Source organism: Pleurodeles waltl, chromosome 11 (genome assembly GCF_031143425.1).
Source record: "Pleurodeles waltl isolate 20211129_DDA chromosome 11, aPleWal1.hap1.20221129, whole genome shotgun sequence".
Lineage (NCBI taxonomy): Eukaryota > Metazoa > Chordata > Amphibia > Caudata > Salamandridae > Pleurodeles > Pleurodeles waltl.
Window position 1 is genome coordinate 952,918,605 of NC_090450.1, and position 27,969 is coordinate 952,946,573.

At 49.9% G+C, this 27,969-nt stretch overlaps 1 protein-coding gene and 1 long non-coding RNA gene across 4 annotated transcripts in view; one reads left to right on the forward strand and one right to left on the reverse strand.

The window, feature by feature from the left end:
- Window positions 1–27,969, forward strand: part of LOC138266405 (solute carrier family 2, facilitated glucose transporter member 9-like) — a 473,687-nt gene that overhangs the window by 175,581 nt on the left and 270,137 nt on the right. For 2 of the 3 annotated variants that reach the window (XM_069215174.1, XM_069215175.1), the window contains exons 2-4: window positions 9,181–9,279; window positions 17,014–17,174; window positions 27,788–27,912. In XM_069215174.1, coding sequence (XP_069071275.1) covers window positions 9,181–9,279; window positions 17,014–17,174; window positions 27,788–27,912 — 385 coding nt within the window. The remainder of the gene's footprint in view (window positions 1–9,180; window positions 9,280–17,013; window positions 17,175–27,787; window positions 27,913–27,969) is intronic. The other variant, XM_069215176.1, reaches the window with a different exon arrangement.
- The window catches only part of LOC138266408 (uncharacterized), a 205,250-nt gene that overhangs the window by 113,299 nt on the left and 63,982 nt on the right, over window positions 1–27,969 (reverse strand). The window lies entirely within an intron of this gene.

Sequence of the window (27,969 nt, forward strand, 5' to 3'; positions counted from 1 at the left end):
CAACCTGTTGCCACCCATTCAGCCAATCCCAAGCCCCCCTTCAGAGTGGAGAAGAAGTGAGTCTGATTATTGGCTACCACTCAGAGCTGTGCAGGGAACAGCATAGAATATTTGATTTCTCGGTCCCTAAGGGCTCTTTTGACTTCAAGAAGGCTGCAGCATGCTTTCTGCACACAAAGTGTAAAACCGGGAAATAAGGTGATGCTTTCATTTCCTAGCTTAAGTGGATGGGCACTGCGTGCTTTTTGAAGGATCACATCCCTGTCCCGGTTGTTCGAATAAGCGGGCAATAATTAGGTGCGGTGGTGCTCCTGGGTTAGGCTGAGCACCTGTGACCCAGTCGGCCCTTTCTACAGAGAAATATTAGAGAGGCCACTGAGTTGTAGCTGTTTTAGGATGAGATCCTCAATGAAGAAATGAACTGTTGGCCCTTCTGACTTCTCAGGCACACCAATGATGCAGACATTGCTTCTAAAGGAGTCTTTGAGTTTTGCACCCAACATCTTTTTCCTTGAGGTTGGCTGCATCATCTTTAAGGGTTCTCAAGAGCCTTCAGCATCCTTCACCACAACTCCTAGGTTACAAAAGTCCTCCCTGATAAGTGTTACCTTTGTCAAGACCGTGTCAATCTTGACCTCGAGTGAACCACATACAATCTGTATGGCAGCCATTATGTCCCTCAGAGTGAGATTGTCCCCTTCTGGCTCAGCCTGATCCATCATAGGGTGTACCTCTTCCAGAGCAGTGGCCCCAGTGGAGTCCCTGCATTGAGTGAACCTTTCCAGTTTAGTTTGGTGACCTCCACGTGCACTCTTACTGCCAGTCGCAGGATGTAGGGAAAGGGGTGCGCTGGTGGGGAGGTAGTGGTTGCACCTCTGCCTGCCAGGAAAGAACATATGAAAGGGGCCGATTGCACCCACTATCCTCCCTGCAGCCTGTTGGGTTTCCCACTGCTTGGCCCCAGAAGCCCTGGCGTGACACCCCACCCTCTGCTGGATGGAGAGGTTCATCAGAGTCTAAGAGTGTCCCCTTACCGCGGCGACCAACAAAGGAGGGACCCTCAGGTTGCAAGCTGGTGGGTGAGGGCACCCAAACGTGATCTAGGTGGCTGTTCAAAGACTGGTGAGCAGAGTGTGCCCCACCCTAGGTCCAGGACTCGGTGTCTGAGCCAATGCAGGGAAGGAAGAGAGGCGGGGAATCCAGGTCAGCCATGGCGTCTCAGCAATGCATGCATCAGCGGGGCCAACAATCCTAGCCGCGCAGTTACAGTTGTCCGGGGCCCCCTCAATATTATGCCAGATGTATGTCTGTGGAAGATTCGGGCTCCGCCAGGAAATGGCCTCCTCCAGCCCCAAAAGTGCTGTAGCTCGCACTCATCTTCTGTAGGAGTCAGGGGGCCAAAGTCACAGTGCCTCTATGAGCAGGGGGCTGCCCCAACTCAACACTGGGCGAATCTCTCTGGTGCAGGGAGGCCATCCCAGGATGGAGCTGTACACTGAGGCAAAGCAGCCTCAGAGGTGAGATCTGGTTGTGCAGTTGTCAATGCCGCCTTCCTGCTTGGTGTCGCTCCTAGAGGGGTCCGCCCTTCCCCTTCACTCTGTTACTGCTCCGTGCATCAGCACCAGCAGTCCGTCTGTGGGGTGGGCCTCTTGGGGTGCTGGCAGGTGAGTCTCGTTCACCTGGGGAGCTGTGCTGACAAAGAGCATGAGTCAGTTGGCACACTGCATCAATTCAGGGAAGTGGCTCTTGTGGGCAAGTAGGCCCTGTCTCCGGGCCGGGGCCCAGGAACAGTGTATGGCCACAAAAGGATGCCCTAGTATCCCAGCTGCATGCAGGGAGTGATAGATGTGTTGTACGGGCTTGAGGGACTGATCTTTGAATGGATGTTGAGGGATCAGGTCAGCGGGCCACGGAAGCTCACTTATGGTACAGCCATGTTGATCGGCAGTTGGCCACACTCCTATCTTTTTCCATTATTGAACAGGAAACGCCCTTTTGGGATCACCAGCCCAGCAGAAATTCCAATCAACCCAGCAGTATACCACGGATTCACCAGCTGGTCTAGTAGAACTAATATGTAATGATAACCTGATGTCTGGTCTGAATAAAGATGGATTTACCTCTCAAACAATATTTTTTCACATTTTCTCAGGATGTGCCTTCAAACACTGATTCCAGTTATAAAGGCATGAATCTGGCTAAAGCGATTATGGAGAGAGTTGCAATCTTAGCTGAAGGACTCACCAACAATATAAACCCTCTCCCATCTCCAAACAAAGCCAGACCTCGCTGAAAAAACCTTAGTCACCTTCTTCTGTAAATTCCTCCTGCTTGTGTTCATCAAAAGCAAACTCAAATTTCATCAATTGGCCAATCAGTTGAGCCTTTATTTGTTGCTCCCAATAAACAACAATAATAAACTTTTAAAACTTATCTCTTTAGAAACCTCTGCCCTCACCAACTCTATTTTCGACTTTTTTTCCATATTATGCTTCTGAACTTCAACATGAATCTATCTCAGTTTCAATATACAAAACATATATCCTCAGTTAACCCCTTGAACTTCAGGTTTATTCATGGTCCAGTTGCCAACATTGAAGCAACTTGCACAACTTGGTCATCAGATTCAATCATCCAAAATATTGGGTCTAGAACCTCTGATTTAGCCACCTGGGGTATAATTCTCAGAAAACCATTTCCCTTATAATCCCACAGAGATTAGGAGAACCTTTGCCCTGGCATAAACATTTTGACCACTTATCAATGAAAAGTAATCAGATAATCAATATAAATAATTAATCTATATTCAATAATCTGTTTATCATCATCTTAGAGCCTGGATCAGGATCGACAGGCCAGGCTGTCAAGTTTTCCTGATTATCATCTAAAGCCAAACCGATAGTCCTTTGCTGCTGTGCTGTTGGAACATCACTGGATTCAACCACCACATTGAATCTACCAGCAGTAACCTGACAACAGTTTTATCCATTCGTCACATAGGGGGTCATTCCTACCCTGGCGGTCTGAGACCACCAGGGTAGGGGACCGCGGATGCACCGCCAACAGGCTGGCGGTGCATCCAGGGCAATTCTGACCGCGGCGGTACAGCCGCGGTCAGAAACGGGAAACCAGCGGTGTCCCGCCGGTTTCCCGCTGCCCCAGGGAATCCTCGCCGCCATGGGGATTCCGACCCCCTTACCGCCAGCCTGTTCCGCCACTGGCGGTAACGGGCATCGTGGGGCCCCTGGGGGCCCCTGCAGTGCCCATGCCACTGGCATGGGCACTGCAGGGGCCCCCTAACAGGGCCCCACTAAGATTTTCAGTGTCTGCCAAGCAGACACTGAAAATCGCGACGGGTGCTACTGCACACGTCGCACGCCTTCAACTCCACCGGCTCCAGTCTGAGCCGGCTTCCTCGTTGAAGGCGCTTTCCCGCTGGGCTGGCGGGCGGCCTTCTGGCGGTCGCCCGCCAGCCCAGCGAGAAAGCCAGAATCACTGCGGCGGTCTTTTGACCGCGCAGCGGTGTTCTGGCGGGGGTACTTTGGCGGGCGGCCTCCGCCGCCCGCCAAAGTAGGAATCACCCCCATAATGTACTTGCAAGCCTGGAAGCTGAAAACGAATAGGCTCACAAACTATAATTCTGACCTTAGCCAGTCTTGGCAAAAAAAAACATAGGGCCTGATTTAAGGAAAGTGGCTCTGCACCCAGTGCAGCGCCACTTTTCTTGCTCCCCTTAGCGCCCCCCTAATGCCACAATGTGTGTACCATATCTAAGATATGGCACACAATGGCGGTAATTAGAGAACTAGCGTCAACATTTGTGATGCTAGTTCGGAGCTTTGCAGGCTTAGCGTTAAAAAATCTTTTGACGCTATTCCTGCAAAGCTCATTGAGGCCCATTGAAAACAATTGCATGCCTCCTTTTAATACTGAAAACAATGATGCAGAGAAATTGCTTAGATTTCTTTGCCACATTTTTTCGGCTCCCTAAGTGGGGAATGCCCCCTTTACATATATTATACCTGGCGCAGGCTTAATGTAGAACAAAGGGTTATAAAGCGGTGCAATGCATGCATTGCACCACTTTGTAAATTTGGCACAGTGATTTTGGCTCAGTTGGACCACATTAGCGTAACAAACGAAATGACGCTAATGTGGCGCAAGGAGGCACTAGGGGTTCTTAAATTAGCCCCTTAGTGTGGTGTCGCAGTGGAGGCATTTTTACGTGAATTCATAAAAGCATGAATCTAAAGTCAGTCAAGATAAAATCAGTATCTTATGGGGTGTTTAAGCTAGCTCCAAAAAATGGAACAACTATTACTATTGAAGGTCTACTTCCCTCCAGTGCTAGTAAGAAAAAAAATGTCTTCCTTCCATATTTTAACAGCAACCTCTTTTTCCATATGGAAAGTACACCAAACTTCTGACATGGCTTTGGATGTATCAACCCTATAATTACCTGACTGGATAAAAACACAGAGCCATACATCAAAATTATTGAATGAGCAAGGGTTCCATTCTTTAATAGCAGATGTTGTGCCGACCAACCAGCTCAACCTACATTTACTTCTTCTATTTTAAAAAGTATAATTGACTATAAATAACTTCATATATACAGTATGCAGGGACTTTAGGATTACACCATTGGCAGAAAGCGACCATAAGCTGCAACAAATCTCATTATATAAGACGTATGGGTTTTGGTCCTCTGATGTATATTATAGCAATGCCTTCATGGCCAAGAAATAAAAAACATTTAGGTGGGACGTGTTTGTTAATTCAAAAATGTCTATGTTAAAACATCAAGAGTTGCAATTTTAAGAACAAACAATGAAATGCGGAGGGTTCATCCATCATATAGTTAGAACCAGGGCTGGGAGCAATTCCTAATCTTTGTTTTCATCTATCTATTCTCCAACTTTCATTCTTGTATTATACTGCATATGCCTTCCAGAGATGCGCTGTTAAATACAGCAAAGAGCACATCTCCTCACTTGAAAAAAACTACTAAATATTCTCCCCAAATTGAACAGAGAGTAAGCAGACATCATAAAGGAAAAACAAAAGATATGTGGATAATGCGTCCAGAAGCAGCATGGTCTCAACTGGTTTTAGCCGTATGGTCCAAGGACACAACATCATTTTAGAGGTTAGGAATGGGAGCCCTTAGACCCGCCTCTGACTTCCATACACTGTTTCAGAACATGTTACATCCATATTAATTGTTGATACAAGAGCAATATAGAAGGCAGGGCCATGGCGTCAAACTAAACCCAAGGGGATTTGGAGGTCACAAGAAACGAAATCTGTTCTCTGATTAAAAAAAGTCTAGCTCCCCAAGAGTAGCTGGGCCCTATGGGATTCCAATCAACATCTTAAAATCTGATCCCAATCTTTTGGGTCAATTACTATTGATCTTATTTTCAAACGTCTTTCCGACACGTTAAATTCGATCATCCTGGTGAAGATCAATAGTTGACCCAAAACATTAAAAAAGGACATACTGAACATTCTAAAGAAGTATTGTCTTGTTGAATTACGAGAAGCTAATTAAAATTAAAATTACACTTCCACCTGGAGAAGAACAACGACACCAACACCGCCACCTTGCTCGACAACCTCGCCAACCTTGGACTCAAGCAACTGGTGAACACCCACACCGCCAGCCACACGCTCGACCCCATCTTCTCCGCCAGCAACCACGTATCCTTCAACTACTCCTCCGAGATACACTGGACCGACCACAGATGTGTACACTTCACCTTCAGACGCAAGACCCACCACCTTCGCACACAACTAATCACCCGCAGACCCTGGAACAAAATCTCCACAGAACAGCTACTCTCCACTCTCAACCACAACCGACCTGCCATCACCCCGACGCCAACAACGCAGCCCTCTGCCTCACACAGTGAATCACCAACTGCGCCGACTACCTCGCCCCCCTCAGAAACCTCCCAAGACAGACCAACACCAGGAAACCTCCTTGGATCACAGACGCCCTCAAAGAATCCAAGAAAACCTGCCGCACCCTTGAAAAAACCTGGCGCAAAGAACACACCGCAGAGAACATGTCAGCCCTCAAGACCGCCACCCGTAAACACCACCAGCTGATCCGCTCCACCAAAAGTTCATCTTTCAAAGAGAGACTGGACAAGAACACCCACAACAGCAAAGAACTCTTCAACATCGTCAAAGAGCTCTCCAATCCCAACGCCAGCTCCAACACTGTCACGCACTCACAAGACCTCTGCAATTCCCTCGCCACTTTCTTCCATCGTAAGATCACTGACCTACACGACAGCTTCGGACCCCAGATCCCGCCGACCACCACCGAACTCACAGCCCCAACCATCACCCTCAATGCCTGGACCCCCATCACCCCCGAAGAGACAAGAACCACCATGAACACCATCCACTCCGGCGCCCCATCGGACCCATGCCCCCATCACATCTTCAACAAAGCCGATGCCATCATCGCCCCCTATCTCCAGAGCATCATCAACAGCTCATTTGCCACGGCCACCTTCCCCGAGAGCTGGAAACACGCAGAAGTCAACGCGCTCCTGAAGAAACCTACGGCGGACCCCAACAACCTGAAGAACTTCTGCCCCATCTCGCTCCTCCCCTTCCCGGCCAAGGTCATCAAGAAGGCCTTCAACAAGCAACTGACCTACTTCCTCGAAGACAACAACTTGCTCGACCCCTCCCAGTCTGGCTTTAGGGCCAACCACAGCACGGAAACCACCCTCATTGCAGTCACCGACGACATCAGAACCCTGATGGACAACGGAGAAACAACCGCCCTCATCCTCCTCGACCTCTCGGCTGCCTTCAACACCGTCTGCCACCGCACCCTAACAACCTGCCTCCGCTCCACTGGTATCCAAGGACAGGCCCTGAACTGGATCATCTCGTTCCTCTCGGACCGAACACAGAGAGTCTACCTCCCGCCCTTCCGCTCAGAACCCACCGAGATCATCTGCGGCGTCCCTCAAGGCTCCTCACTCAGCCCCACTCTCTTCAATATCTACATGAGTCCCCCCGCCAACATCGCTCGCAAACACAACATCAACATCATCTCCTACGCCCCAGCTGATACTCTCCCTCACCAAAGACCCAGCCACCGCCAAAGCCAACCTGCAGGATGGAATGAAAGACGTCGCACAATGGATGAAGCTCAGCCGCCTGAAACTGAACTCAGACAAGACGGAGGTCCTCATCCTCGGAAACTCCCCGTCCGCTTGGGATGACTCTTGGTGGCCCACGGCCCTGGGCACCACACCAACCCCCTCAGACAACGCATGCAACCTCGGATTCATCCAGGACCCCCTTCTCACCATGACCAAACAAGTCAACGCCGTCTCGTCTTCTTGCTTCCACACCCTTCGAATGCTCCCAAAGATCTTCCGCTGGATCCCCGCCGATACCAGAAAGACTGTTACCCACGCCCTCGTCACAAGCTGCCTGGACTACGGGAACACCTTACACGCAGGAACCACCGCAAAACTTCAGAAACTTCTTCAGTGCATACAAAACGCCTCTGCACGCCTCTGCACGCCTCATCCTCGACGTACCCCGCCACATATCCACCCACCTGAAACACCTGCACTGGCTCCCCATCAACAAAAGGATCACCTTCAGGCTCCTCACCTACGCACACAAAGCCCTCCACAGCAAGGGCCCCGAATACCTCAACAGTCGCCTCGCCTTCTACACTCCCACCCGTCAACTTCGCTCAACCAGCCTCGCTCTCGCCACCGTCTCTCGCATCCACAGAACCACGGCTGGAGGTAAATCCTTCTCCTACCTGGCAGCCAAGACATGGAACTCCCTTCCTGTCCACCTCAGGACCACCCAGGACCACCTCGCCTTCAGGAAGCGCCTCAAGACCTGGCTCTTCGAGCAGCAGTAACCCCCCCTTAGCGCCTTGAGACCCTCACGGGTGAGTAGTGCGCTCTATAAATGCCTTGATTGATTGATTGATTGAACTTGGGAGAGATGTTATAGGCTTCCCTTCAAAAGAGCGATTGGTACTATATGTATCAAAGGTTTGCAAAGATCACAAAACATTGTAAAGTTACGGACTCTCAAGTTGGCGTGGCCACATATTTGCAAAATAGAAGGGTGTCCCCTTTGGACTCCTTTGGGAATTGTGAAAAACTTTTCTGGGGGAGTGGGTAGTGGTGCACTGCAGTCTGAGAATATGTTTTGACAAACAAATATTTTAAAAAAGCAGTGCTGTTTCCTTTAATGAAAAGGCTGCTTTTAGTACAAATACTTTAGTTAAAAAACCATCAGAGACATGTTGTCTGCTGACCCTTGCAAGCCACCATCCCTGCCATTAGGGGTCAATGGAACCGAGTCACAATGTGCAACCTACCTAATATAAATGAGTTAGGCAGGCCAAGTTGCAATTTAATGTAAATCTGAATAATGCCAATGGATTTCTTAGTACATATATTTGTTCACAAAATTGTGACCCTTTATTGCGAACAGTGGAATAGTAAATCAGGTCTTATTCATCCCGTGGTGGGCGGTACGTACGTGGGTGGATGTCATGACCTCTGCCACACTAGTGGAGGACCATTTACCATATTTAGAACTTACCGCCTGCCTGCCATGGATCTCTTCGCTTTGCAGAGAGCCACAGCCAAGGCCCTCAATGGATTCAGGACCACCGTTACTGTGAGGCAGCAGTCCGTGAGAGACAGATAGATGGTAAGCCAGCGGTTTCCTCAACTCTAGAGCAGAGGAACTGTGGGTCTGACAGTGTGGCACTACTGACGAGTTACAGCTTTCCTCCCACTCCACCAAGTCTAAATAAAGCCCAAAATTTGTTGTACACCACCAAAGGTTGAGTGAATTTACTTGATGATCAACTTGGTGTAGGATATTTGTTGAAGATGATTCCTCCATTTTAGGCACTTCAGGGTCTGTACCGTGGTGACCATCTGTAACTGTGCTTTTGCGAATGACTTCACAATTGTATATTCTGCATTGCTAAATGAAAACCGTGATGACCAAAGTTCATTGCATTGTTTTGTAAAAATCCTTGTTGAACTTCTTACTACATTTTGGGGCAAAAACAAGATCTGCAAGGTGTGAGAATCAGGACAGAATGGTTTCCCCTAAAGTCATGCATGTCTTGTAATCTATGTAATGTTCTCATATTCACAGGTGCGGTACCACGTGCTCCTTGAAATGATTGTTGTGTTGGGAATCGGTGGAACAGGCCAATATGGCTTTCTAATTTCAGTACTCAACTCTCCTTCTCCGGTCAGTACGAAGTCCACAATGGCTGGTTTTAAAGTATTTTGGGACAATGGGAGTTATCTGTGAGGTGTTAGCCCAGACCCTTCTTTTTGCGCGAACTTTAGAGCACAATGCTCAGTCTGACATGACTCTCTCAAATTCCTTTCCAGCTAGTAATTTCACCATCACCTTTGATATATATTTTAGTAGAACTCAAAATTCTACGATTGAATCCATGCCAGATTCTCATGATATCCAAGTATACACACACACACATACATGTGTGTGTGTGTATGTGTATATATATATATATATATATATATATATATATATATATATTTATATATATGCATTGAGGACATTTGTGTAATGTTAAAAAATAAATAAAAACTGTACACAGTTATTAAAAATGTGCACTATTTTCATATATTTTTAACATTAATGTATATGATAAAAATATATAAAGTGTTTTTAACTATTTTAAATAATTTAATTTCATTTAACATTATTTTCTATGGAATGTTATTTGAAGTCTCTGCCTTCCATTTATGTTTATGGGAGGGTGTTGCAGTATATCGCAGATATGATTAAGAATATATCACTTCTGTGGGCAGTTCCTGCAGGGCCCATCGCTCGAGTCCAATCTGGTGCAGTGACAGTTCCTATTTATTTCCCTTATAGTACATTTCCAACAGAAATGCTTCTGCCATTTGGTACCCAACAGATCCAGCACTCATAGACATCAATTCATCAAAATCCCAGGGGTAGTCGAAATGCCATCACACATCCTTTGGCCTCAATGACATCACAGCAAATGACAATAGGAACAAGAGCTACCCACAATGTCTATAGGAATGCATAGTTCGGTAGGAGCTCATTTCATTACACATTAAAAAATTCTTGGCAATTAAATTGCCAGGCCAATCAACATTATAGAAAACATTGTCTGCCTACACAAAAAAGCCATTTATTCGAAATACCCTTGGTTTGATTCGTAGTGACTGTAGCTCTTGGTTCCCAAAGTGTTCACAAGGTGAGAAATAATGACAAGGTGCAAGTGTGCTGGGCTCTAAATGTGGTGGTCATCTTTTGCGACCGAATATCTCTTCTGTCACACTCTAACTAGGCCCTTAGCCTGTTTGTTACTAAGTCGATGTTTCAACCTCTTAGGCTTTTTGTGAGGTCATCATTTGGACATAATTGTTTTGAATCACACTCTAGCACTGTGCCTGCAATATTGGGGTTGAAGGAAGGGGTGGCTCCTCCACTAGGGCGGCAGAGCGTAACCTCCCCGCCAGCAGCAGGAGTTGCAAAACTTTTATAGTAAAAACTTAATAAACTTTGTTTATTATGTTCTTACTATAAAAGTGGGTGGGCCACGGGCGTGATGGGACGGAGGGGGAGTGGACAGCACTCCCCCTTAGTGCACATACATGTATGTTTGGCTGGCCAGCCGTCTCGGGCTGGCCAAACATACATGCGCACTAGGGTCTCTCCAACCTGGCACTGCGTTGCTGGGTTGGAGAGAGGAGGCAGAGGCTCCCAGTCTGCCTGGGAGTGCCCTGTGTGGGTGCTCCCAGCCAATCCTAACACTGCTTTAAGCAGGGTCAGGATTGGCCACAGGGCAGGCCGGGAGCTGTGCCTGCAATGACGGAGCAGAGCAGAGCGGTTGGAGCGGCATGGAAAAAGGTACGTTTTTTTTTTTTAATTTCTTTTTGGGGGGGGTGCGCCATGCGCCGTCCCACCCCTTTTCCCTCCCACGAGTCACGCCTGGTTGAAGGGCAAGAAAGTTACTTCCATACAGGACAGTGACGGTCTGTGATGATGGACCCAGACTTCTTTAAATCATCTAAACAGCCCTGCAGATTGTCCTCTGATAGCTGTGAAAGCCCCACCACCCTACTTGGATGTCGGTTGCGGTTTCTTAATTGTTTTGTAAACTATGGACTCCAAAACAATTCTACAATAACACAGAAGAAACAATGACACTTGCAGAAACAGTGAATATTTGGAAATAGTAGCTAAATTTAAATTGTGTGCTAACAAGAGAGAAGAAGGATCACATGTTAAAGAATTCCAACAGGTCATAAAACATAACAAAATGGGGGAGAAGAAGAGAGAGAGAACAACAGAAGTCATAGTTGAAGAACAGGAAGGACGGGGGAGGGGAGCGGAGGAGGCATGTCCATTAGTCTTAATAGCTAGACCCAGACCCTTGTTGCAGAAGATTAGAACTCACCTTGCTTTCATCTAGAGTTATCAAAGACTTACAATAACCCTAGAAGTATTCAGGGATAACACTGGATAGCAAGGATTTAAACTGTGATTTGGAAGCTGGTGTTGGGGAAATGAATGTATACTGTCAGAGGAAAAGCACCACACCCATGTGTATCGATTATGCTACACCCCATGAACTAGTTACATTGAGAACCTTCAGTTAACAGAATTGATTTCCAAATCATTGTAGGTAGTTATTTATACATCTGTACAGAACAGCGTACTACGTTTCAGGTTATTTCGAGCATCTATCATAAATGTTTCATTTATATTTCAGCTTTAGGATGTCACTGAGTTTCAACCACTGCGACTCGCAAATAGGAAGGGAACACCCCTTCCTATTTGCGAGTCGGAAATGCATATTGCGAGTCGGTAACGACTCGCAATATGCATTTCTGCATAGCAAACCCACGTTTGCGACTCGCAAACGGCGATTTTCACCGTTTGCGAGTCGCAAATGGTTTGCTACATCTGGCCCTAAATCCCTACCGCAGTGTGAGCAAGCAGTTCCTTTTGATACACCGCTGGGAGCATTGACTCTGCAAACTTTGGAGACCACCCTGCAGACGCACTCAGGACAGTTTGAGAGGATATTGCAGAGCATTATGGATACCAAACTGTCTCTGGAGAACAGAATAGACGGTGTTTCTCAGGATGTCAACTTGATCAGAGTCGATCATCGTACCCTGGCAGATAGGGTGACGGTGACGGAAACCATCGTGCAAGCCATGGACCCCGCTGTTTGAGAAATGCAGAAACAAGTGAAGAGGCTGGATCTGGAAGTGAAAACTCTACAACACCGAGCGGGGGACGCTGAGGGGAGATCATGCCGCAATAATGTTAGGTTTCTAGGATTCCCAGAAAAAGTGGAAGGGCACAGCACAGAATTATTCTTGGAACAATGGCTCATAAACATGGTTTTGAAAGGGACAATACCCAAATTTTTCTCTGTAGAGCGGGCGCACAGGATACCGGGCCAGCCGGCGGCTCCGGGATTGCCTCCTTGACCGCTCATAGCACGCTTTCTTAATTACAGAGATCAGGACATGATACTGCAACATTTCCGGAACAATGGTCCAGAACACTGCGAAGGTGCCTCCATAACGGATTATCCAGATTTCACGGCGGAGGTGCAACGACAAAGCTACTCATACTTGAAAATTAAACAAAGCCTCAAAGAAAACTACATCAAGTACGCCCTGATGTTTCCTGTCAAACTCCGGGTGATTATGGATGACCGTACTCACATTTTTCCTACACCGGCAGATACCTGGATGTGGATGCATGCTAAGGGTATCGCCCAACCGTCGGATGAGGACAATGAACACGGGGAATGGCTCATGCCGTCTTCCTGTCGGAGGCCCCAGAGGAGATCAAAGGCACAACCCACAAAAACACAAGCAGCTGCAGAACGTTCGAAAGCATTGAGGCACATGACGATCCACACTCAAAACTCTTTCATGCTGCTACAAAACAACTCACAGGCACACTCAGACTCAGACTCGGGTAGCTCTGAATCGACAATCTCGGGTGTGATCAGAGGACCGGACATCACTCCCCAAACAGCGAATGACCTATAGCATTCAGACATGTATCTCTTAAACCCACAGTCACTTAGGATAGTGTCCTTATTACCCCTACTGCATCAAGATGTAGATTATTGACAGTGTGGTTGTGGGTAACTGCGGAGCAAAAAGACTGAACAGGTCCTCCGGTCAGGATCTCTAGAGGTGGAAAAATTCTCAGTTCGTTCACTAACAGTGAGTCACTTATCCTAAATCGACTTATGCTCTGTACTACGGATGTGGCTGTGGATGGCTTTGTCATGGCTATTATACATCCTCAACTTGGGGCCATGGCGCAAACTCCCCATGAAAGCTACCACGTCCCCCTGGATGGTTTCCACATGGACAACCCTTATATGCGATTGTTGTATGCTTTTCCTTCTGCCACACTGAGGCATATGGGATTTGGGCAGGGATTTGTGCGATGGGTGCAGATTCTATACGCTAATCCAACTGCTAGGGTAAAGACGGGAGGATTAACATCTGGAAACTTCCCAATTAGCAGAGGGACTAGACAGGGCTGCCCTTTGTCACCCCTACTGTTCGTCATTGCGATGGAACCTCTTGCTGCTCAGTTACGCATGAGGGCATGCAGTGGGGGATTTGCAGGATGGAGACATATCACATTGTATCGCTTTATGCAGATGACGCACTGATTTACCTGGAAAACAGAAGGGATACGCTACCCGAAGTGATGTCTTTACAGGACACCTATGGAGCAATATCAGGCCTACGGGTCAATTGGTCCAAATCCTACTTATTTCCCCTAGTTAAACTTCCTTCAGCTGTAGAGGAGGCATTCCCCCTGTGTCAGTTGAAATGGTGCCTAGACACCTTCAAATACAAATATCCCATAAGGTTGATGATTTGAGGGATGGTAACCTAGGACGCACGCTTCGCTCTATGAAAGGTTCGCTCCAATTTTGGAGCTCACTGCCTCTCTCTCCCTTGGGTAGAGTGGCAATAGCAAATATGCTGATTCTACCAAGGCTCTTATATTACTTCGCTTCATTGCCCATAATTGTCCCCAAGAGTTTCTTTCGTGAACTCAATAGTTTACTATTGGGGTTCATCTGGGGACGAGACAGACACTCACTACCCTGCAACGCCCGTTGCGGAAGGGTGGACTGGGTGCCCCAAACTTTGAATAATACTATGCTGCAGCACAACTACAGTGGCTGTTATACTGGTTGAGAAGGCCTGAGGCACTTGAGGCATCATGGGTATGGATGCACCTGGGAGATATCCCCCTGTACACATGGCTATCTGAACATACACTGAAATTAATCGGGGACAACCTTTTACTGACGGCAGCGCACACCAACTGGCGAAGATATTTACAGGGCGGGAAATCTACCCCCCCCTCATATTCGCCCCTCATCCTGTTAGGCCAAATACCGGGAGGTACACAATTATTCAGGTCTCATTCCACTACTCCCTGGGTAGAGGCAGGGATAGAGACAGTGGGGGACTACTTCGAAGATAGTACCTTGATGTCCTTCGAAGCTATTATGGATCTTATGTTGTTGGGACCAGGACATTTTATCACTTACCACGCTATATGTCATCTGATTAAAACTGCATGGGCTCAAGGGGATCAGGGACCTAGGAACTCTTCCGCCTTACATATACTGTTATCAGACAGTCATTCACAAAAAGTCACCACTAACTTATATAGAGCATTGATTAGCATTGATGACACACAACTTGAGGTAGCACTCCACGGATGGAACTCGGACCTCCCCGAACCTCTATCTTCCAAACTGTGGACTGAGGCCCTCCAGCAGGTGCAGAAAGTGTCTCGGAAACCTAGGTTTCGCTACACATAATTTAACTTTGTCCACCAGACTTATCTGTCCCCACATTGTATTCAACGCATGTACCCTGCATCATGCCCGGTATGTCCTCGCTGTGGGCTCCCCACAGCCTGCTTTTATCACCTGGTGTGGGAATGCACCCTGCTGCAAAGAGTATGGTAAAGCATAGTGGCAGATGTAACAGACATAACAGACCATATATTTACACCTAACCCAGAATCCTGTCTCTTGGGAATACGCACTAGATCCAAGCAGCAAATACACATTCATAAGTTTGCCGATTTAGCGTTCATCATGTACAAACGATTAATTGCTATAGGATGGAAGGCATCTCGACCACCAGAGTTGTCCGACTGGTGTATCATGACACTAAAATGGGCACGCTTGGAAACATGCGTGTTATGGTCCCTACGTGATAGTGGTCAAGCATGCACAAACTATGATACATGGGAAACTTTGGTGGCAAAACTGGAAGCTAAAAATGACGAGCACCCGCTGTGATTAAATAAACGGCAGGCAGAATACTAAAATGTGTTTAAGCCTTTTATGCCTCCCTAAGACGGACTGGTGTTGGGCGGCTTAAAGGTGGATCTGTATTAATATTCAGCGAACTATGATAACATTCAATAAATGACGGATTGCTCTGGGTAGACCTGAAGCGGACTGCGGTACCGACAAGACTAATTATCTAAAAACAGATCCAAAGGGAATAATGTAAGAAAAATAATTCACTTGACTCTCAGAGCATTAGACCGGGTGACAGGGATGTACACTGAGAAAGCTAATAAAATTATCCCTTGAAATGCACCACAGTAAACAGGAATGCTGAATGTGGTATGTAATATATGTAGTACATCTACTGGAATCGGTGGGATGTAATGTAATGCAATGGTAATGCACGCACACACTGCTTGGTGTCATGTGATAGACTCAATGCTAGAATCAATCAACATTTATTTTTGGTTTTTTTGGACTGTGGTGTATTGCAACCCAGTTTTGTAATTGTTATCGGCAACGTGTGTTGAAATTAATAAAACAGATTACATAAAATAAAATAAAATGTAAACTCTCTGAACTAATCTCCGTATGAGACACTGTCTTCATATTATAAATTAAATATAAACTGATTCCGCAGATATAACACCATTTACTAGCAGACAAAGCACCACCAAATGCTAACTTGAAAAAAAAAAGGGTCATTAGGAAAAGCTTCCGCCACCCCTGTAGCTGCGGTCAGCTATCAGTCAAGATGACAACAATATTTGCCTTCTCCTCAGTTTCCCTTCTCTTGAGTGTAATTTTCTGCATCATGTGTGATGTTAAGGCTGCTTGGGTATGTGCAGCACACGGGCAGGATGGTGTTGGTTGTATTTACGTGTTTCAGGTTGTTATTATTGGCTGAAGTTAAAGTTGCAGAGACAAATGCCACATTCATTTCTTAACTTAGCCGAGTCAGGTTACAGTAGAAGATTTCTTCCTTGCTGTGGAAATAATCTCACAATGCTCAAAACAAGTTTGCAAACATTCTGTTAAACTGAGAAAGTTTGCAAATGTTTTGAAGGGTAAAAATGAGGGATTACAAAACTCTGCTGGCAAAAGGATGTCACACTCAACTATCACCATGTGCTCTTCTGTCCCACAATTGATGGATCCTGCCTGCATCATCATGTCTCTAATTCTGTGGGATTGGAAGTCACCAAATTGAAATTGTTGGTCTCCAAGGTTAGCACCACCAAGCCCAGTGTGCACCTTATCCTCACTCCTGTTGTTTGAAGAATTAAGGAACTGCCAATATCATATTTCACTGGACACTGAACAACCACAAGGAAGAGATTAACAAACAGTCACTTCAAAGTCTTTCAATTGAATAACTTTTTGATCAAATGCATAAATAAAACATGTATTCCATATTATAATTGGGTGTGCTGAGTTAATTTTTCCTTGCTAAAACGTGAAACTGTGCTTTTAATAGCTATGTGTGTGATAGGTAAATCCTAACCTATTATTACTATCACTTGTTTAAATGTGAGAGATTTAAGGGCAGTACTAGACCACCAGTGATGGACAATATTTAAGTATTCATTCTCTCTTTGTTCTAGTACATCAAGAAGTTTATCAACGAGACATGGGTTAGCCGGTACAACACCCCCATCAGCCACCAATCCCTCACCGTGATCTGGACCTCCATTGAGTCCATCATCAGTTTGGGGGGCATCTGTGGGTGCCTGGCCGCAGGATACCTGTCAAGAAAATATGGAAAGTATGCCTGCTCTCAAGTCATGTTAAAACTTGTTTGCACCACCATCTAAGACAGGAGTGTCAAAATGTGGTCTAGACTGCCCATGACCATTTCAGAATTTCAAGATAATCTTAATGGTTACTCTGTGGCATGGACACCCTTGACCTACAGGGCTATGATAATAAAAATTCTATTATTAGACTGAAAATGTAGTCAATCACTAAAACCACAAACGTGTGTGACAGATGAGGGAATGTTTGATTCTTGTATATGTTTCAGGCTATCCCATGCATACATACAATGGGCAACAAGCCCCCCCTTTTTCTCATCTAGAATTTGCCCATCCTGCTAATTTATTAGCTCCCTATTGCTTTTTATTTTTAACCTTTCTGTTTCCCTTCCTTACAACACCTATATGTCTCAGTGAATTTATTAGCTATCCTTTGCTTTTTATCTTTACCCCTTCTCTGTTCCTCTTCCTCCCAACCCATGGCTGGGTACTCCCCAGCACCTCACCTTTGGCATGGACATCAACTACAGGCTTCTGGTAAGAATTTCTGATGAAGAAATGTCCCCTAGGATTTACATTATTGATATGGAATTTCTCTGGTTCGTTGGATAGAAGATCTCAGTTTAGGGATACATGTATATGTGAGATGTTCCTTAGCCCCTCTTGTGTCCATGGTAGCTCAGAGAGTTACATTGTGAGCCTCAGGTTAATACCCTACCCCGCCCTCTTTAAAAGGTGTCTAGACACTGCACTGCTTTCGATAGACGGTTTACACTTTTGTGTGGAAGGCTGAGACCCCGCTGCTCCTCTGCCTGCCTTGCTTTGCTCCTCACTTTCAGAGGGAAATCTTCCATGATCCATCGTGCTCTTCCCACGTTTTGCCTCCTTTCTTGTCCATATTTGTTTCTGCTTCATCTTGATCCTTGCCTCTTGGGCCACTTCTTCTCTCCGTCCCAATCAAGCGTGCCACAGCCCTACAAGCCCTTTTTCTTGTCTCTGTCTGTGCCCATCCAGTCCCCACTATTTGACAATGGAGGAGTGGCAGCTTTGATATGCTGTCATTGGCAGTGCCATTGCTTCTGTGCAGAACACATTTGGACCCAAGGGTAGGTCGCTGCCGCTGCAGCTCCTCCAAGTTCCCGAGTTCCTGTGTTCCTGAGACCCACCTAACTGTAAGTACCCCCCTCCTCCCAGCCCCTCGCCCTGCCCCGCGCCACTCACCTTCTCTCCTGCTCCTGCTTCTTTTCCTCCTCTCTGTCTCTTCCTCCTCGCCCCCCCTCTGCAATCTTCTTCTGTGTTCTTCTGTTCTTCTGTTCTTCCCTTCTGTTCTTCTGTGTTCTTCCGGTCTTCTGTGTTCTTCTTCTCTGTTCTTCTCGGTGCTTCTGTGTTCTTCTTCTCGGTTCTTCTGTGTTCTTCTGTGTTCTTCTCTGTTCTTCTGTTCTTCTGTTCTTCTGTCTTCTGCTCTTCTGTTCTTCTGTCTTCTGTTCTTCTGTCTTCGGCTCTTCTACCTCCTCCGTCTTCTTCCCCCGAGCCTGCCCTCCTGCTCCTTCCTCATCCCCCTCCCTCACTCGCCTCCCCCTCTCTCACCCCTAGCTAACCCGTTCGCTATCTACCTCCCTCACTCCTCCTATCTTCCTATCTCTCTAGCTCCCTATCTCACTATCTAACTCCCCCACTCTCCACCTCCTCCTACCTACCTATCTGTCTATCTATCTATTTCCCTATCTATCGACTTCTCTATCTATTTTCTCTATCTATTTCTCTATCTCTCCCCCCCTCCCGCCACCCCCTCTACTACCTATCTCCCTATCCTCTCACTCTACCTCTCTCCCTCACCCACCTCTACAACCCCCCCTCCCCTATCTTCACAACCCTACTCCTATCTCTCTCCCTAATCTCCAAACCTCCTAACACTCACCCTCCTCCACCCTAAACCCCCTCCCCCAGCTCCTCTCACTCTACCTGTCCCCCCCCTCCCTTGCGCTTTCCCGCCGCGACCTCCTGCACGCCCCCGCCCCCCAGCTCCCATTCGCCCCCAGCTGACCCCTCCCCCCCCCTCCTACCTCTTATGGCGGCCGCTGCGCGACAGTGGTAGCGACCCTTGACCCAAGGGTAGGTCGCTCCCCCTGCCGCTGCAGCTCCTCCAAGTTCCCGAGTTCCTGTGTTCCTGAGACCCACCTAACTGTAAGTACCCCCCTCCTCCCAGCCCCTCGCCCTGCCCCGCGCCACTCACCTTCTCTCCTGCTCCTGCTTCTTTTCCTCCTCTCTGTCTCTTCCTCCTCGCCCCCCCTCTGCAATCTTCTTCTGTGTTCTTCTGTTCTTCCCTTCTGTTCTTCTGTGTTCTTCCGGTCTTCTGTGTTCTTCTTCTCTGTTCTTCTCGGTGCTTCTGTGTTCTTCTTCTCGGTTCTTCTGTGTTCTTCTCTGTTCTTCTCTGTTCTTCTGTCTTCTGCTCTTCCGGTCTTCTGTTCTTCTGTCTTCTGTTCTTCTGTCTTCGGCTCTTCTACCTCCTCCGTCTTCTTCCCCCGAGCCTGCCCTCCTGCTCCTTCCTCATCCCCCTCCCTCACTCGCCTCCCCCTCTCTCACCCCTAGCTAACCCGTTCGCTATCTACCTCCCTCACTCCTCCTATCTTCCTATCTCTCTAGCTCCCTATCTCACTATCTAACTCCCCCACTCTCCACCTCCTCCTACCTACCTATCTGTCTATCTATCTATTTCCCTATCTATCGACTTCTCTATCTATTTTCTCTATCTATTTCTCTATCTCTCCCCCCCTCCCGCCACCCCCTCTACTACCTATCTCCCTGTCCTCTCACTCTACCTCTCTCCCTCACCCACCTCTACAACCCCCCCTCCCCTATCTTCACAACCCTACTCCTATCTCTCTCCCTAATCTCCAAACCTCCTAACACTCACCCTCCTCCACCCTAAACCCCCTCCCCCAGCTCCTCTCACTCTACCTGTCCCCCCCCTCCCTTGCGCTTTCCCGCCGCGACCTCCTGCACGCCCCCGCCCCCCAGCTCCCATTCGCCCCCAGCTGACCCCTCCCCCCCCTCCTACCGCTTATGGCGGCCGCTGCGCGACAGTGGTAGCGACCCTTGACCCAAGGGTAGGTCGCTCCCCCTGCCGCTGCAGCTCCTCCAAGTTCCCGAGTTCCTGTGTTCCTGAGACCCACCTAACTGTAAGTACCCCCCTCCTCCCAGCCCCTCGCCCTGCCCCGCGCCACTCACCTTCTCTTCTGCTCCTGCTTCTTTTCCTCCTCTCTGTCTCTTCCTCCTCGCCCCCCCTCTGCAATCTTCTTCTGTGTTCTTCTGTTCTTCCCTTCTGTTCTTCTGTGTTCTTCCGGTCTTCTGTGTTCTTCTTCTCTGTTCTTCTCGGTGCTTCTGTGTTCTTCTTCTCGGTTCTTCTGTGTTCTTCTCTGTTCTTCTCTGTTCTTCTGTTCTTCTGTTCTTCTGTCTTCTGCTCTTCCGGTCTTCTGTTCTTCTGTCTTCTGTTCTTCTGTCTTCGGCTCTTCTACCTCCTCCGTCTTCTTCCCCCGAGCCTGCCCTCCTGCTCCTTCCTCATCCCCCTCCCTCACTCGCCTCCCCCTCTCTCACCCCTAGCTAACCCGTTCGCTATCTACCTCCCTCACTCCTCCTATCTTCCTATCTCTCTAGCTCCCTATCTCACTATCTAACTCCCCCACTCTCCACCTCCTCCTACCTACCTATCTGTCTATCTATCTATTTCCCTATCTATCGACTTCTCTATCTATTTTCTCTATCTATTTCTCTATCTCTCCCCCCCTCCCGCCACCCCCTCTACTACCTATCTCCCTATCCTCTCACTCTACCTCTCTCCCTCACCCACCTCTACAACCCCCCCTCCCCTATCTTCACAACCCTACTCCTATCTCTCTCCCTAATCTCCAAACCTCCTAACACTCACCCTCCTCCACCCTAAACCCCCTCCCCCAGCTCCTCTCACTCTACCTGTCCCCCCCCCCCCTTGCGCTTTCCCGCCGCGACCTCCTGCACGCCCCCGCCCCCCAGCTCCCATTCGCCCCCAGCTGACCCCTCCCCCCCCTCCTACCTCTTATGGCGGCCGCTGCGCGACAGTGGTAGCGACCCTTGACCCAAGGGTAGGTCGCTCCCCCTGCCGCTGCAGCTCCTCCAAGTTCCCGAGTTCCTGTGTTCCTGAGACCCACCTAACTGTAAGTACCCCCCTCCTCCCAGCCCCTCGCCCTGCCCCGCGCCACTCACCTTCTCTCCTGCTCCTGCTTCTTTTCCTCCTCTCTGTCTCTTCCTCCTCGCCCCCCCTCTGCAATCTTCTTCTGTGTTCTTCTGTTCTTCTGTTCTTCCCTTCTGTTCTTCTGTGTTCTTCCGGTCTTCTGTGTTCTTCTTCTCTGTTCTTCTCGGTGCTTCTGTGTTCTTCTTCTCGGTTCTTCTGTGTTCTTCTCTGTTCTTCTCTGTTCTTCTGTTCTTCTGTCTTCTGCTCTTCCGGTCTTCTGTTCTTCTGTTCTTCTGTCTTCTGTTCTTCTGTCTTCGGCTCTTCTACCTTCTCCGTCTTCTTCCCCCGAGCCTGCCCTCCTGCTCCTTCCTCATCCCCCTCCCTCACTCGCCTCCCCCTCTCTCACCCCTAGCTAACCCGTTCGCTATCTACCTCCCTCACTCCTCCTATCTTCCTATCTCTCTAGCTCCCTATCTCACTATCTAACTCCCCCACTCTCCACCTCCTCCTACCTACCTATCTGTCTATCTATCTATTTCCCTATCTATCGACTTCTCTATCTATTTTCTCTATCTATTTCTCTATCTCTCCCCCCCTCCCACCACCCCCTCTACTACCTATCTCCCTATCCTCTCACTCTACCTCTCTCCCTCACCCACCTCTACAACCCCCCCTCCCCTATCTTCACAACCCTACTCCTATCTCTCTCCCTAATCTCCAAACCTCCTAACACTCACCCTCCTCCACCCTAAACCCCCTCCCCCAGCTCCTCTCACTCTACCTGTCCCCCCCCCTCCCTTGCGCTTTCCCGCCGCGACCTCCTGCACGCCCCCGCCCCCCAGCTCCCATTCGCCCCCAGCTGACCCCTCCCCCCCCCTCCTACCTCTTATGGCGGCCGCTGCGCGACAGTGGTAGCGACCCTTGACCCAAGGGTAGGTCGCTCCCCCTGCCGCTGCAGCTCCTCCAAGTTCCCGAGTTCCTGTGTTCCTGAGACCCACCTAACTGTAAGTACCCCCCTCCTCCCAGCCCCTCGCCCTGCCCCGCGCCACTCACCTTCTCTCCTGCTCCTGCTTCTTTTCCTCCTCTCTGTCTCTTCCTCCTCGCCCCCCCTCTGCAATCTTCTTCTGTGTTCTTCTGTTCTTCTGTTCTTCCCTTCTGTTCTTCTGTGTTCTTCCGGTCTTCTGTGTTCTTCTTCTCTGTTCTTCTCGGTGCTTCTGTGTTCTTCTTCTCGGTTCTTCTGTGTTCTTCTGTGTTCTTCTCTGTTCTTCTGTTCTTCTGTTCTTCTGTCTTCTGCTCTTCCGGTCTTCTGTTCTTCTGTCTTCTGTTCTTCTGTCTTCGGCTCTTCTACCTCCTCCGTCTTCTTCCCCCGAGCCTGCCCTCCTGCTCCTTCCTCATCCCCCTCCCTCACTCGCCTCCCCCTCTCTCACCCCTAGCTAACCCGTTCGCTATCTACCTCCCTCACTCCTCCTATCTTCCTATCTCTCTAGCTCCCTATCTCACTATCTAACTCCCCCACTCTCCACCTCCTCCTACCTACCTATCTGTCTATCTATCTATTTCCCTATCTATCGACTTCTCTATCTATTTTCTCTATCTATTTCTCTATCTCTCCCCCCCTCCCGCCACCCCCTCTACTACCTATCTCCCTATCCTCTCACTCTACCTCTCTCCCTCACCCACCTCTACAACCCCCCCTCCCCTATCTTCACAACCCTACTCCTATCTCTCTCCCTAATCTCCAAACCTCCTAACACTCACCCTCCTCCACCCTAAACCCCCTCCCCCAGCTCCTCTCACTCTACCTGTCCCCCCCCTCCTTGCGCTTTCCCGCCGCGACCTCCTGCACGCCCCCGCCCCCCAGCTCCCATTCGCCCCCAGCTGACCCCTCCCCCCCTCCTACCTCTTATGGCGGCCGCTGCGCGACAGTGGTAGCGACCCTTGACCCAAGGGTAGGTCGCTCCCCCTGCCGCTGCAGCTCCTCCAAGTTCCCGAGTTCCTGTGTTCCTGAGACCCACCTAACTGTAAGTACCCCCCTCCTCCCAGCCCCTCGCCCTGCCCCGCGCCACTCACCTTCTCTCCTGCTCCTGCTTCTTTTCCTCCTCTCTGTCTCTTCCTCCTCGCCCCCCCTCTGCAATCTTCTTCTGTGTTCTTCTGTTCTTCCCTTCTGTTCTTCTGTGTTCTTCCGGTCTTCTGTGTTCTTCTTCTCTGTTCTTCTCGGTGCTTCTGTGTTCTTCTTCTCGGTTCTTCTGTGTTCTTCTGTGTTCTTCTGTGTTCTTCTGTTCTTCTGTTCTTCTGTCTTCTGCTCTTCTGTTCTTCTGTCTTCTGTTCTTCTGTCTTCGGCTCTTCTACCTCCTCCGTCTTCTTCCCCCGAGCCTGCCCTCCTGCTCCTTCCTCATCCCCCTCCCTCACTCGCCTCCCCCTCTCTCACCCCTAGCTAACCCGTTCGCTATCTACCTCCCTCACTCCTCCTATCTTCCTATCTCTCTAGCTCCCTATCTCACTATCTAACTCCCCCACTCTCCACCTCCTCCTACCTACCTATCTGTCTATCTATCTATTTCCCTATCTATCGACTTCTCTATCTATTTTCTCTATCTATTTCTCTATCTCTCCCCCCTCCCGCCACCCCCTCTACTACCTATCTCCCTATCCTCTCACTCTACCTCTCTCCCTCACCCACCTCTACAACCCCCCCTCCCCTATCTTCACAACCCTACTCCTATCTCTCTCCCTAATCTCCAAACCTCCTAACACTCACCCTCCTCCACCCTAAACCCCCTCCCCCAGCTCCTCTCACTCTACCTGTCCCCCCCCCTCCCTTGCGCTTTCCCGCCGCGACCTCCTGCACGCCCTCGCCCCCCAGCTCCCATTCGCCCCCAGCTGACCCCTCCCCCCCCTCCTACCTCTTATGGCGGCCGCTGCGCGACTGCGCAGCGGGCACGCCGCTGGCGCGCCGGAGGCGCGCCAGAGGCAAGCGCGTCTGCGCCCGTCCGCGCCTGGCCCGCGCCCAGCGCCACGACCCCTGGTCCCCAGCTCCCCCAAGCCCCGCTGATCCGCTACGACCCCACCACCCTCCACGCCCTCAACCCAGGGCGCTCCAAAACCTGCTTCCTAGCTCACCCCAAACGCACCCATGGACCCTTCGCCTGCAACTCCTGCAAACGCATCTTCCACCACGCAACTACCACGACCACAAGCCCACGCGCCATCAACCACCTCAAGTGCATCCTGATCAACGCTCGTTCCGTCCACAAGCACGCCGTTGAACTTTGGGACCTCCTGGACTCCACAGCCCCGGACGTCGCCTTCATCACGGAGACATGGATGAACGCCTCCTCTGCTCCAGACATCGCTACCCGCCATCCCCGAAGGCTACAAGATCTCCAGAAAAGACCGCACCAACCAAGTAGGAGGAGGTGTCGCCATCATCTTCAAAGACTCCATCAGCGTCACCACCTCCACCGAAGACCCCCCCCTCGCCGCTGAACACCTGCATTTTCAGATTCGCACCGACCCAAGGACCACCCTCAGAGGATCCCTCGTCTACCGTCCTCCCGGACCTCGCGCCTCTTTCAGCGACGCCATCGCCAACTTCATCTCCCCGCACGCCCTCGCCTCACCGGACTACATCCTCCTAGGCGACCTCAACTTCCATCTGGAACAAAACAACGACCCCAACACCACCACCCTGCTCGACAACCTCGCCAACCTCGGCCTCAAACAACTGGTGAACACCGCCACCCACATCGCCGGACACACGCTCGACCCTATCTTCTCCGCCAGCAAACACGTCTTCTTCAGCCACACCTCTGCCCTACACTGGACCGACCACAGCTGCGTCCACTTCACATTCCGACGCGAGACCTCCCACCTCCGCACTCAACCCATCCCTCATCGACAGTGGAACAAGATCCCTGAAGAGCAACTCTTCTCCGCTCTCGCCGCCAACCAACCCACCCTCACCACCGACCCCAACGACGCAGCTCTCAACCTCACAAACTGGATCTCCAACTGCGCTGACAACCTTGCTCCCCTCAAACGCACGCATCGACAGACCAACACCAAAAAACCTCTCTGGTTCTCTGACACCCTCAAAGAATCAAAGAAAACTTGTCGTGCCCTTGAGAAGGCCTGGCGCAAGGACCACACCGCTGACAACATGACCGCCCTCAAGAACGCTACACGCGAACACCACCACCTGATCTGCACTGCCAAAAGGAACTTTTTCACCGACAGACTAGACAAAAACAGCCACAACAGCAGAGAACTCTTCAGCATCGTCAAAGAGTTCTCCAGCGCCAGCGCCAACGCCGTCACGCCCTCACAGGATTTGTGCGAATCCCTCGCCACTTTCTTCCATCGCAAGATCAGCGACCTCCACGACAGCTTCGGACACCAGACCCAACCATACACCACTGAACCCGCTTCCCCGGACATCACCCTCAACAACTGGACCCACATCAACACGGAAGAAACCAAATCCATCATGAACTCTATCCACTCCGGCGCCCCTTCGGACCCCTGCCCGCACTTCATCTTTAACAAAGCCGACGACATCATCGCCCCGCACCTCCAGACCGTCATCAACTCTTCTTTTTCTTCTGCTACCTTCCCCGAATGCTGGAAGCACGCTGAAGTCAACGCCCTACTAAAGAAACCTACGGCTGACCCAAGCGACCTGAAAAACTTCCGCCCCATCTCTCTTCTACCTTTCCCAGCCAAGGTAATAGAAAAGACCGTCAACAAACAGCTGACCACCTTCCTGGAAGACAACAACCTGCTCGACCCTTCACAAACCGGATTCCGAACCAACCACAGCACGGAAACCGCCCTCATCTCAGTCACAGACGACATCAGAACCCTGATGGACAACGGTGAAACAGTCGCCCTCATTCTCCTCGACCTCTCGGCTGCCTTTGACACCGTCTGTCACCGCACCCTAATCACCCGCCTACGCTCCACCGGGATCCAAGGCCAGGCCCTGGACTGGATCGCCTCCTTCCTCGCTAACCGCTCCCAAAGAGTTTACCTCCCTCCGTTTCGCTCAGAACCCACCAAGATCATCTGCGGCGTACCTCAAGGCTCATCGCTCAGCCCGACACTCTTCAATGTCTACATGAGCCCCCTCGCCGACATCGTACGCAAGCACGACATCATCATCACCTCCTACGCCGACGACACCCAACTTGTACTCTCCCTCACCAAGGACCCCGCCAGCGCCAAGACCAACCTACAAGAGGGTATGAACGACGTCGCAGATTGGATGAGGCTCAGCCGCCTAAAGCTGAACTCTGAAAAAACTGAAGTCCTCATCCTCGGCAACACCCCGTCCGCCTGGGACGACTCCTGGTGGCCCACGGCCCTCGGCACCGCACCGACCCCCGCAGACCACGCCCGCAACCTCGGCTTCATCTTGGACCCTCTTCTCACCATGACCAAGCAAGTCAACGCCGTGTCCTCCGCCTGCTTCCTCACTCTCCGCATGCTCCGTAAGATCTTCCGCTGGATCCCCGCCGACACCAGAAAAACCGTGACCCACGCCCTCGTCACGAGCCGCCTGGACTACGGCAACACCCTCTACGCCGGGACCACAGCCAAACTCCAAAACCGCCTGCAACGCATCCAAAACGCCTCGGCCCGCCTCATCCTCGACGTACCCCGCAACAGCCACATCTCCGCACACCTGAGACACCTGCATTGGCTCCCAGTCAGCAAAAGGATCACCTTCCGTCTTCTCACCCACGCACACAAAGCCCTCCACAAAAAGGGACCGGAATACCTCAACAGACGCCTCAGCTTCTACGTCCCCACCCGCCCCCTCCGCTCCGCTGGCCTCGCACTTGCTGCCGTCCCTCGCACCCGCCGCTCCACGGCGGGTGGGAGATCTTTCTCCTTCCTGGCGGCCAAGACCTGGAACTCCCTCCCCACCAGCCTCAGGACCACCCAGGACCACTCCGCTTTCCGGAGACTCCTAAAGACTTGGCTGTTCGAGCAGCGATAACCCCCCCTTTCCCCCCTAGCGCCTTGAGACCCGCACGGGTGAGTAGCGCGCTTTATAAATGTTAATGATTTGATTTGATTTGATACTGAGCTTTGATCTTGCTTGTTTCTAGCCACAGCACATTAATGAACACTGAGACAAATCTAAAGGGGTGTCCTTTGAGACATAGGCCATTTGGTACGTACTAGGTTTCATTGCAAAAGTCTTGTGGGCCAACCTGTGAATAGCAATAAGCATATGCTGAAATCCAGAAGCGCTGCACCTCCAGACCAAAATCAGTGTGAAGAATTTTGGAAGTACATTTAATGCAGTGTTGAGGAGCAAGTGGTCTATATAATGAAACTGTCTGCTATCCAAGTGCTTTGTCTGGTAGAATGTACTGCATTGCTTTCTCACCCTTTGCTCTGTAATTGCAGGAAACACTGTCTGCTGTGGAATAATTTAATTCTGGTGGGAGCCTCCCTGATCATGGGCTGCAGTAAGCTTGCCGGATCCTTCGAGATGCTTCTGATTGGACGGTTCCTCGGTGGCCTCTATGCAGGTATCCCTATCTGAGAGCTCTTGGTGCTTGAAGACAAAGCAGGAGTATATATTGAAA